Source organism: Lepisosteus platostomus, chromosome 4 (genome assembly GCF_059453375.1).
Source record: "Lepisosteus platostomus isolate fLepPlt1 chromosome 4, fLepPlt1.hap1, whole genome shotgun sequence".
NCBI classification, from domain to species: domain Eukaryota; kingdom Metazoa; phylum Chordata; class Actinopteri; order Semionotiformes; family Lepisosteidae; genus Lepisosteus; species Lepisosteus platostomus.
The window spans coordinates 58,646,614-58,658,604 of NC_142614.1; the positions used below are offsets into that span (position 1 = coordinate 58,646,614).

Genomic DNA, 11,991 nt, shown 5'->3' on the forward strand with positions numbered 1-11,991 from the left:
GTTGTATGCATGAAATTTTTCATGACGCTTAAATGCATGCTTATGAAAGATTTCATGCATAAAAACAGGAAGTTGAAGATTTAGATCTTATGAATAGCATGTGGGTAGTTCCTCAGTGGCCCGTATCTTGTTATACTTAATGTTTAAAGCAGAGGGCACACCCCAGTCGACTCTTGATTATTTATTTATTATGGGAAGCTTGGCATGATATCAAATCAGTTTTATAGGTCAGAGGGTGAAGGTAGCGTTTGTATGCTGAAAGTAGAGCCTCTAACATCTTACAATCTCACTCCAGCTGTAGATTTAGAAACGAATCTAAAAGATTACCTTTAATCCTTAATCAGTACCTTTAATAAAACTCCGCATATAAACTGAATACGAACGTTATAAGGTGTTTTATTTGTCAAGGTTTTGCCAATGATCTTGTCTTGTCTATTTTTAGAAGCCATTTGCTACAACACGACCAAATGCTGCTGTTTTTAAAACGATATTATTTTGTAAAGCCTAATATACAAGAATTAAAATTATTGTGGCAGTATGATTATGTCTACAACGTCTGAAGACGGGAATTCTAACCCTAGCGGTGTTAATTTTGAGATTATTTTTCTGTTTTCTCACCGTCGCTCTCTTTTCTTTCACTATCGCCGGGTTTGTGCGGTTTGGTTACATAACCAACCTCACGCCCAGCGCATCACCTACTTTCCCTTTAAATCGCCCAAAACAATAAACAGACGTTACAATGCGCGCGGGAGAGACTTTGATCGGAAACCGGCCAATCAGAGGCGGGGAAATATCCGGCGCCCATTGGCTGATTGATCCACGGGGGGACCGCCTTTTCGTGCCCGACGCGGCGATTGGTCGAGACCGACGCTGCCCGCGGAGAGCGCGGTTAGAAATGTTCAAAACTGATTGGATTGGCCCTCTGAATCAACCTCCGCAAGGATTGTTCTTCCAGTGCTGTCGTGGGATAGCCATTGGTTACACTGTTGCAGCGCCTTCGTCCTTTTTACAAGTCCGACTTCTGCTATAGGCTCGTTTCGCCCGGCAAGAGGGAAACGTCAGACGCAGCGCAACACATCCTCCTACACGATTCGTCCCTAAAACGCCCAGGCGCGAATTGTAACGCGGGAAAAGTTTTAGGAGGTCGAGTTGCTTTTTTGTGATTAGTCTTCCGTGCGGAGCTCCGGGGCTGATCACACGGAGGCATTACTTTGTGTTTGCGCAAGACTCGAAATAGCGGGGCTGTTGGTTTTTTTTGGGGGGGAAATGCTGGAAATCTTCAAGCCTGATTAGGAAATCGGAGTTTTCTGGTCACCGTCCTTTCTTCCTGCAAAGCAAAAGAATATTTTAATTGAATCGTCTGTTCATTTTTTTTTTCAGACCGTTGTCTTGGATTTTGTACTTCCTACAAAGGTTTCCCCATTCCTAATTGGAGTAAAGCATTTAGATTGCAGTATTTTAACGTTTCTTTTTCTATCTTTTAACCATGGCTGAAAGCAAACAGCCCCCAGTGATTTTCTGCAACGATTCTCCGAAAAGGGTGCTGGTGTCCGTGATTAAAACTACTCCGATTAAACCCAAGAAGATGGAATCTCTGATGCCGACGAGCCCGGGATTCAGTGATTTCATGGTGTACCCGTGGAGGTGGGGAGAAAACGCCCATAATGTCACGCTGAGCCCCGGACCCGTGAATGGAGCCGCCTCCCCTACAGGGAGCAACACGGGCGGCGAGGGGGACCCCGCTGCGAGCCCCGAGCATCTGCGGGTAAGATCGCGCACATGGCGGCTGACTGAGGCGCAGTGCACTTTGCTCAGCCCCCCGGTCGTAAACTGCTACAAGTGGGATTGTACCGCGGTTGGTCGGGTTTCCAGATTAAAGAGCCGGTTGCTATCAATGATGCTTGTGAATATTACAGGCGGTTTTATGGTGCGATCGTAGTTTTACGTGACTGTGAAATATACCACCTTAAGAACGGGGGTAAATGACAGCAAAGTGTTTGTTTTCCTCTTTTCAGACCGTTTAGGAAACTGAACACTGCCTTCTGGCTTCTCACTTTAACATATCGTCTTTGGCGTTAACTATATAGGTCTTATCACGACTTTCTCATGTAAAAGTTAAGGTAGTGGTTGCTATTTTTTTTTCTTTTTAAAACGATGTGCCTGCCCTGGTCGTGAGCGCGGTGCTGAAAAGCAAACGGCGTTTGTAGGGGTTTAAGAAAAGGAAAGCCCCCCTTTTGCCCGCGCTCTTTGTGTGCCTTGATGGATTTTAAAGAGAACCACTTCCTACAGTAGCAGCTGCTGACAATCGCGGTGACGTCAGCGGCGCGCGCCAAAAAAAAAATCTCCCCCCCCCAATCCGCTGTAACCGGGAGACGGACCCAAGCGCGAGGAAGTCCAGCCGCCGCGCTGCACGTCCCGGCGATCTCGCTGTGGAACCCAGGCAGACTGGCCACAGCGCGACAGCGGTCTTCACACTGTTGCAAAAAAAAACAACAACAACCGGTGCGACCGCTTTGAAAAGTCCCAAAAAACTTTTAAGGGTTGTAGTCGTCCGTCAACGTGTCCCCATGTGCACTCGGAAAATGATATTCAGTGTTAGAAAGTTGAACTCTTGCAATGCAGATGGAATGAATGTTTTTGTAACCTTGTCGGGGGGCAGGTTTCAGTTTGGAAACTGCACCAAAAATCCCGGGTTAGAATGAACCAACCCGGTCTGTTTTAAATATTCACGTGTGGCTTTAAAGGCGGTCGAGCACTTGTTAAGTCTTGGATTTTTTTTGGTGCTCTGTTGATGCTGTGGTATGCGGGTTACGTTCTGTCACAGTTTGTGGTTTGTTAACAGATGAGATTATTAAACATCTGCATTTGGGTTGGTCGTGCGGTCTGGTAGGAGCCCTGAAGAAGCTGAATCAGGGTTCTAGGGTAGCAAGGTTTTAGCTCTTTAAATCGCTTGCTGCTGAAATCGCTGCAGACGGCATGCAAAATAAGATTAAATCGATTAAGGTTCAAATTTGTTCCGCATGAAAAACTTTTAGAATTCGTGGCGACCTCGGTAAACTGCTTTATTCTGGACCCCGAAGACCAGAACTGGTTAATCCCTGTTAAAAGGTCAAATTTTCACTCAGTGTGGCGCTAGTTGTCTGGCTATACCGTTAAGCAACGTCACGTTTCACCTAGAATCTGTTATTTTCAAAACTGATTCCTGACTCGGAAAACGACTGTTAAGAGATAATTTAGAGGGCAAGAAATGTTTTTGTGATTTTTTTTTTCTTTCTGTCCTGTCCTCCTCCTCCTCCTCCTCCTCCTCCCTGCGAGCGCCTACCCTGGATTGAATTATCGCCTTCCCATTTTAGGACGGGATCAGACGCGGCCGCCCGAGAGCGGACACCGTCCGAGAGCTGATCAACGAAGGCGAGAACTCCTCCAGTCGCATCCGCTGCAACATCTGTAACCGCGTCTTCCCGCGGGAGAAGTCGCTGCAGGCGCACAAGAGGACGCACACTGGTGAGCGGACCCCTTTCCATCATAAAGGGGCGGCCTTGCTTAGACGTTTTGACAGTTAAATTTGCTCTTCTGATCCACAAGGTCGCCTGAAGGCCTTGGCTTGAGAGTGCGGACGGAATGTGTTTTCACCACATGGCTCTGGGGTGTAGTTTGTGTTTAGAAGTCCCTGCTCCCTAATCACTCGATGGAGACTGAGGGGTAAAACGAGTGTTTTTTTTGTTTTCTTGTACATATCGATAGAAAAGCAGGCTGAGGAAGAGCATTCCTTGATGTCTTGTTGGGCTGGAAGCTCAGGATATTTAATCATTGTTGTTGTTTTTTTCCCCTCAGGAGAGAGGCCTTACCTGTGCGATTTCCCAGACTGTGGCAAGGCCTTCGTCCAGAGCGGCCAACTGAAGACGCACCAGCGCCTGCATACGGGAGAGAAACCCTTCGTCTGCTCGGAGAAGGGTGGGTTCTGAGCTCATGCACTTTCACAAGTCAAGATGAAGGGTCACCTGTGAGCTGTGCAGCAGGTTGTACCATTGCCCATCACTAAACCTACCGAACCTCTTTCCTTCAGGCTGCGGGAGTCGCTTCACCCATGCCAACCGGCACTGCACCAAGCACCCTTACGCCAGGCTGAAGCGAGAGGAGCCCACTGGGGGGCAGGGCAAGTCCCAGGCTGCCGATAACAAGGCTGTGGCTGAGTGGCTGGCCAAGTGAGTGCTGCTTCTTGTGTGTGTGTGTGTATCTGTGCAGGTACTTGTGTGCAGAGCTTCCAGAGAGCCTTAGTAACTGTGTGAATGTGCTCCAGTTCTATCTAGGGAATGACTTTGATAAATTTCTCAAAAGGTTGAAGATTCATCCTTAATAGGAGGAAAGTCACAGGCTAGTGTCATGTCTGCCCAGTATAGGAAACAACACACTCTCCTGTACACCTGGATCTGTGCCACATGCTTTGCACTAAGTTGCCGATGCCATCTTCTGAGATTCTGTCCTGTTCCTCTTGTAGAGCCTGAACAAATATGTGCCGGTTCACTGGTCTCTGAGCCCCAGATAACGTCACCCATCTCATTCCACACATGTTCAAGAGGGCTTAAGTCTGCAAAGTAGGGCATCCGTAGCACGATTAGCAGTCTCGTCTCGTCTCGGCAGCCAGTGAAGTCCTAGGACTTGATCGTTGTCGTGCCATGCAGTCGGGTTGCTATCATTCACTAGTGCGGTTCTGTCTCAACTAGGCGCTCCTGCCCAGACCATTGCCCCCCACTGTTAGGCGTGTCCTACACCATTAACATATCGTGGTGCAGAACACTCGCTCGTGTCCATCAGGGCAGTCTACACACAGAAAAGAGTGTTCACAAAAGAGGACCTGGCTCCATTGTTGTCACGTCCACCTGTGGTTCCCAGCTTCCAACACGCAAATGGCACAAAGCCATTGTTCCCTTGACAAGACCCACATATTGGTTGGTTTCCATCAATTCACAATTCCAGCTTGTTAACTGTGTTCACCAAATCAGCCCTTGTTGAGGCAATTCAGGGCTTGTGCAAAGGTCAAAGTCACTAGTTTGGATCAGTCAGTTGTAAAAGATAGTCCACCTTAAAAATGTGTTATCAGTACTCAATAAGCAACATTGTTTTATCTATTTCTAAAAACATGTATAAAATAGGGTTTATTTTGATGCTTTGTATTCGATTGTAATACTGTGCCCACAAAACTTTGAAACAGGCCTTTGGCACCACTGATTAGGTGGTTTGTTTTGGGACCTTTTTTGCCTTGTGACAATTTTATGGGTGTGTGTGTTAACCAGGTGTGTGGCATCTTTTGAATATAGGTGGAAGTCGTGTTCCAAGCTTTAGATTCCTTTTCACACAGTAGAGAATAGTGAAATTTAATAGGTGATGCTGGCCAGCATTGAAGCCTAACCATGTGTGGCATTGTGGAAGTAGCTGTATAATTCAGAAACGTTATTCCTGCAGTATATCAAATTGAACCTGAGGTTTCCAAACTAACTTTCTAAAAGGTCTGCTTTTTTTTTTTGCTTGAAAAGAGCTGAATTTGGGTCAGTAGAAGACTGGTAATTTGAGTACACGTGTGCTGGGAGGAGGGAGGAAAAAAGGGCAGTTTTTGGCAATCGGAAGCTTGTCCTCAGACACCACACACTGGGGATTTACTGGGGATTCCCATCGCCTTTCACTGCCTCCGGCACTGAAGCTGCCGTCGGAGCAGCCACGGCCCCTCTTCCCAGACTTCATTCCTTCCGGTCCCGGTCCTGTGTCGCACGCTGACGCTCTCTCTCCCCCCCCCCCCCCCCCAGGTACTGGCAGACCCGGGAACAGCGCGCCCCCCTGCCCTCCAAGGGCAAGGGCCTGCCGAAGGAGGAGCGCGACCAGGAGCAGCAGGACCCGCTGGAGTACCTGCAGTCCGACGACGACGAGGAGGAGGAGGCGGAGGCGGAGGAGGAGAAGGGCGGCAGCGGGGCGGCGCGGCGCCGCCTGCAGGAGCAGAGGGAGCGCCTTCACGGGGCCCTGGCGCTCATCGAGCTGGCCAACCTGTCGTCCCAGCTCCGCCCGTAGACGGTGCAGGCGGCCCGCGCCGCCCCCCCCATCGCCCTCCCGCCGTTAGCTCGTGGGTTCGGCACTAGCTAAAGCACCTTACTGCTTACTTTTTAGGCTGCTATTATGTAGATTTTTATATAATATGAAGAATGTTGTTTCTGGTCTTTCAAAGATCGGAGGCAAAGGTTTTTTTGCACTTTTTGTTTTCGTTTTGGTAACGAGTTTTCAAAGTGGAATATATTGTAAATATGTGGGTTTAGTAATGGCGGACTGCGCAATACAGGGTGCGTACACGTCGGCAGATGTGAACTGTAGGCTAAGCCACGGCTGTTGCAAGCCTAATTCGAGGCGCCCGCGGGGGCTCGTCTCCGAGCGCTGAGTGCTGTAGGAGATCTGCTAGTGACCACGGGGCTCCCACGTGGCGGGTTTGGACTTTCCGTGTTCGGTTCCCAGCGGTCGTTGGGATGCCTTTAAGTGTTAGTGAAATTATCTTTTAAATTAAAAGACAGACCAGCCTGACATCCCAAACCAGGACCTTGGTGTCCCAGCCAAGTCAGAAGGAAGAACAATGTTTTTCTGCTCACATTTAAGCCATAATTCCTAATTGGTCCTGTCGGTGCATAGCGGCATCTATAACCCTTATTTATTGCTTGATGTTTGCTGTGTGATCACAGGAGTCCTCTGCTTAACCTGTATTTTGTGAGGTAACCTCGTCCTCAGTTGACTGTTGGAAATGCCATTGCTGGACAGTACTATTACCTGGAGACAAGTGTTCCAGAAATTGAAGAGCTAGGGCTTATTCAGGCTGTCCCTAAGGCGGTTCCTGGAAGTTGGCTCACTCTTGTATTTGTCTGGAAACTTGTATAATGTACTGTCAGCAATCTGACTCCCCAAATGAGCACTTAAGCCTCAGGCGCAGTTCTAAATCCAAAGTAACTTGGAGTCAGTACCTGGCACTCCATTGAATCCTTTATTCCAGCACTGAACACCTTCAGGCTCGTGAAGGAGAAGGGGAACCTCTTTGTCTGAAACACAAGCACCTTTACTTGTAATTTGGATGTTAATTGTTGCAAGAACCTGTACATTTCTAATTTATTTTTAAAAAAACCTAACCATTTATGTTAAATGACCTTTTTTCAAATTTTAATGTTTTAGAATCATAGAACTTAAACTAAGATAAATATAAATTATTTTGTAAAAAAAAAAATGTTTATGGTTTAATGAACCTTCCTTGTGTTAATCAGGTTTTCTGAGCACCTTAATAATCCTTTTAATAAATTTCCTTTCTGTAGTGTAAATTAGTAGTCTGTTATTCGTTTTTGGAATCTGTTTTTAAATTATTTTTTTCTGATGGATCATAATTTGAAAATTGTGAAGATAGAAGGTTGGATAAAATGAACCCTTTGCCTCGGCTTGATCAGCAGCAGTAACATTGATAGAAACGTGAAAATGATCCAAAGATTGTTACATAGTGGGTTATGCTGCATCCATTACCACCTGCACAAAATCTTTGCACCTCAGTGTAAAGAGCACATTTGTGTCGGTGGTTGAAAGCTAGAAGATGGTGTTCTGAAGCACTTGCCTTCACTAGCACTTTGTTACAAGTCCTGTTTGTCTGCTCTGTTAGACACGCAACAGGCAATAGAAATATTCTCATCAGTATTTGTCCAAGAAATTAGGCTTGCAAAGTCGTCAGGCTATAGGATGAAGGTATCGGTATGAACCCTGTAATGAGAATGGCACTTGTTTATATTGTTAATAATAAAAGGTATAATTTGGTGGTGGTGTTTAGTTGTCAGAAAGATAGAACTTTTGTTTTGCAACACTAAATAGTCTATTGCTTTGTAGAGTGTATTTAAAAATGTTTAGGCTTTTATATGTATTCGATAAAGCTACAGCTTTTTGTTGCAATATTTGAATTGCCTTTCTTAATATATTGCTAAGAGTGTTTGCTTTACTGTCTTCTGAGTTGCATTGAGAACATGGCAATGATTTGGCAGTTTTGTGTTTTGGCTTCATTTTCTAAATTTGAAAATAAGCTTTTTAACCATAGTATGTTTTTTGGGGGATTTGTGTTGGTATCAAAATGTAAACTGGAAGGGAGGTTCTTTTATCTCTGCCATATAAAGACTCTACCCACGTCTGAAATATTTTAAAATTAATCTTCTATCCTTGGTAAAACCAAGGTCAGGTCAGTTCTGGCTGGTTCTGGCTATTTGCAATCTAATTGGGCCTTTTAAAGGTTTTACCTCCTTTTCAGAACCTAACAATTGGACTACTTTGTTTATTGATTTGCATCCACACATTAAGAAATGCCTACTGGAGTGTAACACACTAATTGGAAAGCCTTTGCTGTAGGATGATAGGTATTAGACCTCTGATCCTGTATTGAGTTTAGAGCAATGGAAAGCTCTTGAGTAAAAGTGCAGTTTGGAAGTTGCAGAACTAGAGCTATATATATATTAATTTTAAATAGAGCTAGTTTCATAGACTCTTAACAAAGATGAGGAACCTAAGCAGTTCCGATTGTACTGAAGTGAAGTTTTCTTCCTCCTGTCTTTTCCAGAACTTCTTTTATCCTTCAGGTTTAGCTTTTTGGTGTGTGTCTTTGTACACATTCCAGGTGGCCTATTGAGATTGATGTACAATTTCTGTGGTAGAACAGAGCCTCTAACACTTTGCTTTTACTAAACAATACAATACCATAGTTGAAGCTGCTGTGCAAAAAAAAAAAAACATTTAATAATCAAAAATAGTAGTTGCTTTACTGGTCTTTCACTTTTTCTGCTGTACCCAAAGTTGAAAAGACTGAGATGTTTACTGCCCTCAATGTTGAGATTTTGGGTTTCACTTCAATACCCCGCTACTAGTTTTTGTTAATGCTGTTCTGCAAAATGCAGCACAAACAATCAGTTGACAATCGGGACAGTTATAGTTTGAGTCTCAATCAAATCTAGATCAATGAGAGCCTAGTGTCTTTATCTTTACCAAAGAACTGCAAATACACACCAGCTTTGCAGGACTATGATTGTGCAGCCACGCACTAATGGGGTTACAAAAACTAAAAACAAGGGCTTCCAACTTCCCCATCTTATCTTCCGGATCAGGTTCCAAAATGAGTGTTTACTTCACTAACCTTTTTTCCTTATGAATGTAGGATTTAGTTTTAAGGTCTTGTAAACGTTATTAACATTCACTTCTTTAAAGGTAAGGTTACCTGCAAAAACATTGGGATCCAATAAGAAGTATTACAGTCATCTAGTTAAATACATTGGACAAACTGTTACTGATTTGGGGTGGAAACAGAAGATACTAGGCCCACCAAAAACTAAGTGAGACTTTTCCAATAAACCATAAGTGTCCTGATTTAAGATTTTCAAAAGATGTAATGTCCGTTTTCCCCCTCCATATGGAGTACTTTAAAAGATTGTGGGAAAACCTTTAATTAGCCCCCTGAAATTCCTTAATCCAGGAATTTTTTACATGTTCTGATTAAATGCGAAGCCTGGTTAAATCTAGCTCAGTCTTTTGATTGTATTAATGCATATTTATAAATTATTTAGCAAAGTTTGAAGGGTATAAAAAGGGAATCTTGTATATCAATTTTTTAAAGAAGTTATATAAGTTCTGCACAGAAATGGCCAAAAGCAACACATTTTGTCTGTATGGTTTTCCAGGTAGGGTGTTTTTGAAACATGGATTTTGCCAGCGTTGATGCAGGGTTCTCCACTTAGCTAACTGCACTGTTTGCCTGCCATGAAGCATCTGGGCTAAATTTGACCAAAATATATCAAGAAAGCAACTCGATCATGGCAAGGTTGAGATGCAGCAAAATGTTTTCTTTTCTTTTCCAGTCGGTTTATTTTCAACATTTTAACATGCAGTAGCATTTGAATCTGATTTGCAAAGTATTATGTACAAAACCTTTGAGTTAATTGGATGGGATTATTTTGTTAATGCTTCTGAAAATGGTTTCCCTTCTTATTTCTCCTTTCCTCATCTTAGAGGAAAGGTTAAGACATGAAAACATTTAGTAGTTCTCACATGTAGCTATTCCTGGGTACTTACTGTTACTGTGGTACTGTATTTCATTTCTCCAGTAATAGTTAATAATTTCTGCCTTATCTGGGTTCTTATAGAAAGCTGTTATTGAACACCATTCTCTGTCCATTCCTTTTTCCTTGTTATTAAAGCAATTGTGGAGGACCCTGTATTGTTTATCACATTCGGAATTAATATTAATATTAATGTTCACTTTTCTGCTGAGGATGCGAGGTCTGTTATTTTTGATAATGCTTCAGTGATATCGTCTCCAGAGACTTGTATGTATGAGCGCTGACTTTTTTAAATGTGGAGTAAGCCACATGATGAGAACAAGTGGAGGTTTATTTTAAACTGCTGTGGTTTTCATGAGGTGACCGTATCCGCCATTCCACTGCCATTGTTCAGACGCCAATGATGCCTCAGATGTCATGCGTTTTGTGTTGCGCAAAAAAGTGGCTGTAATTTATATTTAGTGCTTTAAATAAAAATGAAAAATGACTCGTCCTCCATTTTTTTTTTTTTAACCAAATGGTCACGCAGTTAAAACAACACTAAATATAAGTACAACATCTAATGTTGGAATGCATACAATAGAACCTTGAGTTCATCTAGGCATTTTCAGGAAAACGTGTTTATAATTGAAACTGAATTGTTCATGAACTTGGCTCACCACAGGATACTCTCAAACCAGCCAAGTCAGGTGGAGGTGGGGTTGGGGTCATGCTCCCTCTTCTGAAATATCCACAGTTAAGCTGTTCGGTAAGCACTGGTAAAGTTCAGGACACTGAAAGATGGTTACCCATCTTCTTGAGGTCTCTGAATCTTCAAAGTCTTTACAGTTTGCATAGTGGTACTGTCATACTTGTTCTCTCGCAGCAACACCAGTGCATGCAATCAAACTACCACTACTGCAAGACAAGCCTCCAATCAACCATGTGCCACCTGCGTGCTGTTAATCAAAACTGACCAGCGGATATTTAGGACTACAGGATTCCAGGCTCAGTCATTGAGTCTATTCTCAAGTCTAAGCGTCCCTTGGGGCTGTGTTTGTTTGAAAGTCTACTCTTGGCTCCGATCCTATTTAGTTTTGACTACCCACCCTTAGGTCAACCTTGTGTTCCACTGGCTTTCCTGAGTACTGACCCGTCCTGTTCGACTGTGCAACGAACTGACCTTGTGCCTCAAAACATGCTTGTGTCGTGCTTCTACTTCAGTTTTCCCCTTTTGTGCTTGAACTTCAAACCCCAGCGTGGACCCCTGCTTGCTTTCGGTTTTAATTTTCTTTTGGGCTTTGGACTGTCTGCTTCACTCCAACTGTTTGCTGCAGGTCGCTCGGCTCTGAGCTCACGGTTGGTTTCAGCTTCCAGTTTCAGAACCCCGCTGCTCACGAGGTCAGTATGCGGGTCTTACAACTGTTCAGTAGGTGACAATTGCAATACAAGTAAGTATACTTGCTAAATCCATCCGTCTATTTTCTGATCGCTCCATCCCATGCATGGTGACCTTTCTTGGCAAGCAGTGGGTGCAAGGCAGGGTTCATGCAGATAGCACCCCAGCTTCAGTATTGATCCCAAGGCCTCAGCGCTGCAAGGCAGCAATGCTGACTACTGCTCCACTGTGCTGCTCTTTATTTGGTGAAATTGCTTTCTAGTAGACATCCTGCTTGGATGCCTGTTTTCCTACAGTTACAGCTTAGTCAGCACTCTACCCACGGAAGCAGTGCCAATATAAGAAATGCAACCCAATTAACCACTGTAAATATCCACTATTCCAAAGCATGTATGCAATCTAATGCAAGTTTCTACGTATCGCAGAAAAAGCTAGTACACTTCATCTTGAAAACTGTTACAGTGCTTTATTAGGGCCTGTCCTAGTCCAATTCTCCAAAACTTCTCTAATACCAGA

At 43.9% G+C, this 11,991-nt stretch overlaps 1 protein-coding gene across 1 annotated transcript; it reads left to right on the forward strand.

The window, feature by feature from the left end:
- The first annotated feature begins 763 nt into the window (after positions 1 to 763).
- On the forward strand, positions 764 to 6,566 carry znf367 (zinc finger protein 367). Its single transcript, XM_088630018.1, has 5 exons — positions 764 to 1,765; positions 3,354 to 3,504; positions 3,835 to 3,954; positions 4,067 to 4,205; positions 5,802 to 6,566. Exons 1-5 carry the CDS (start codon positions 1,487 to 1,489, stop codon positions 6,058 to 6,060), a joined length of 948 nt encoding a protein of 315 aa, XP_088486144.1. The 5' UTR covers positions 764 to 1,486; the 3' UTR covers positions 6,061 to 6,566.
- The last annotated feature ends 5,425 nt before the right edge of the window (positions 6,567 to 11,991 follow it).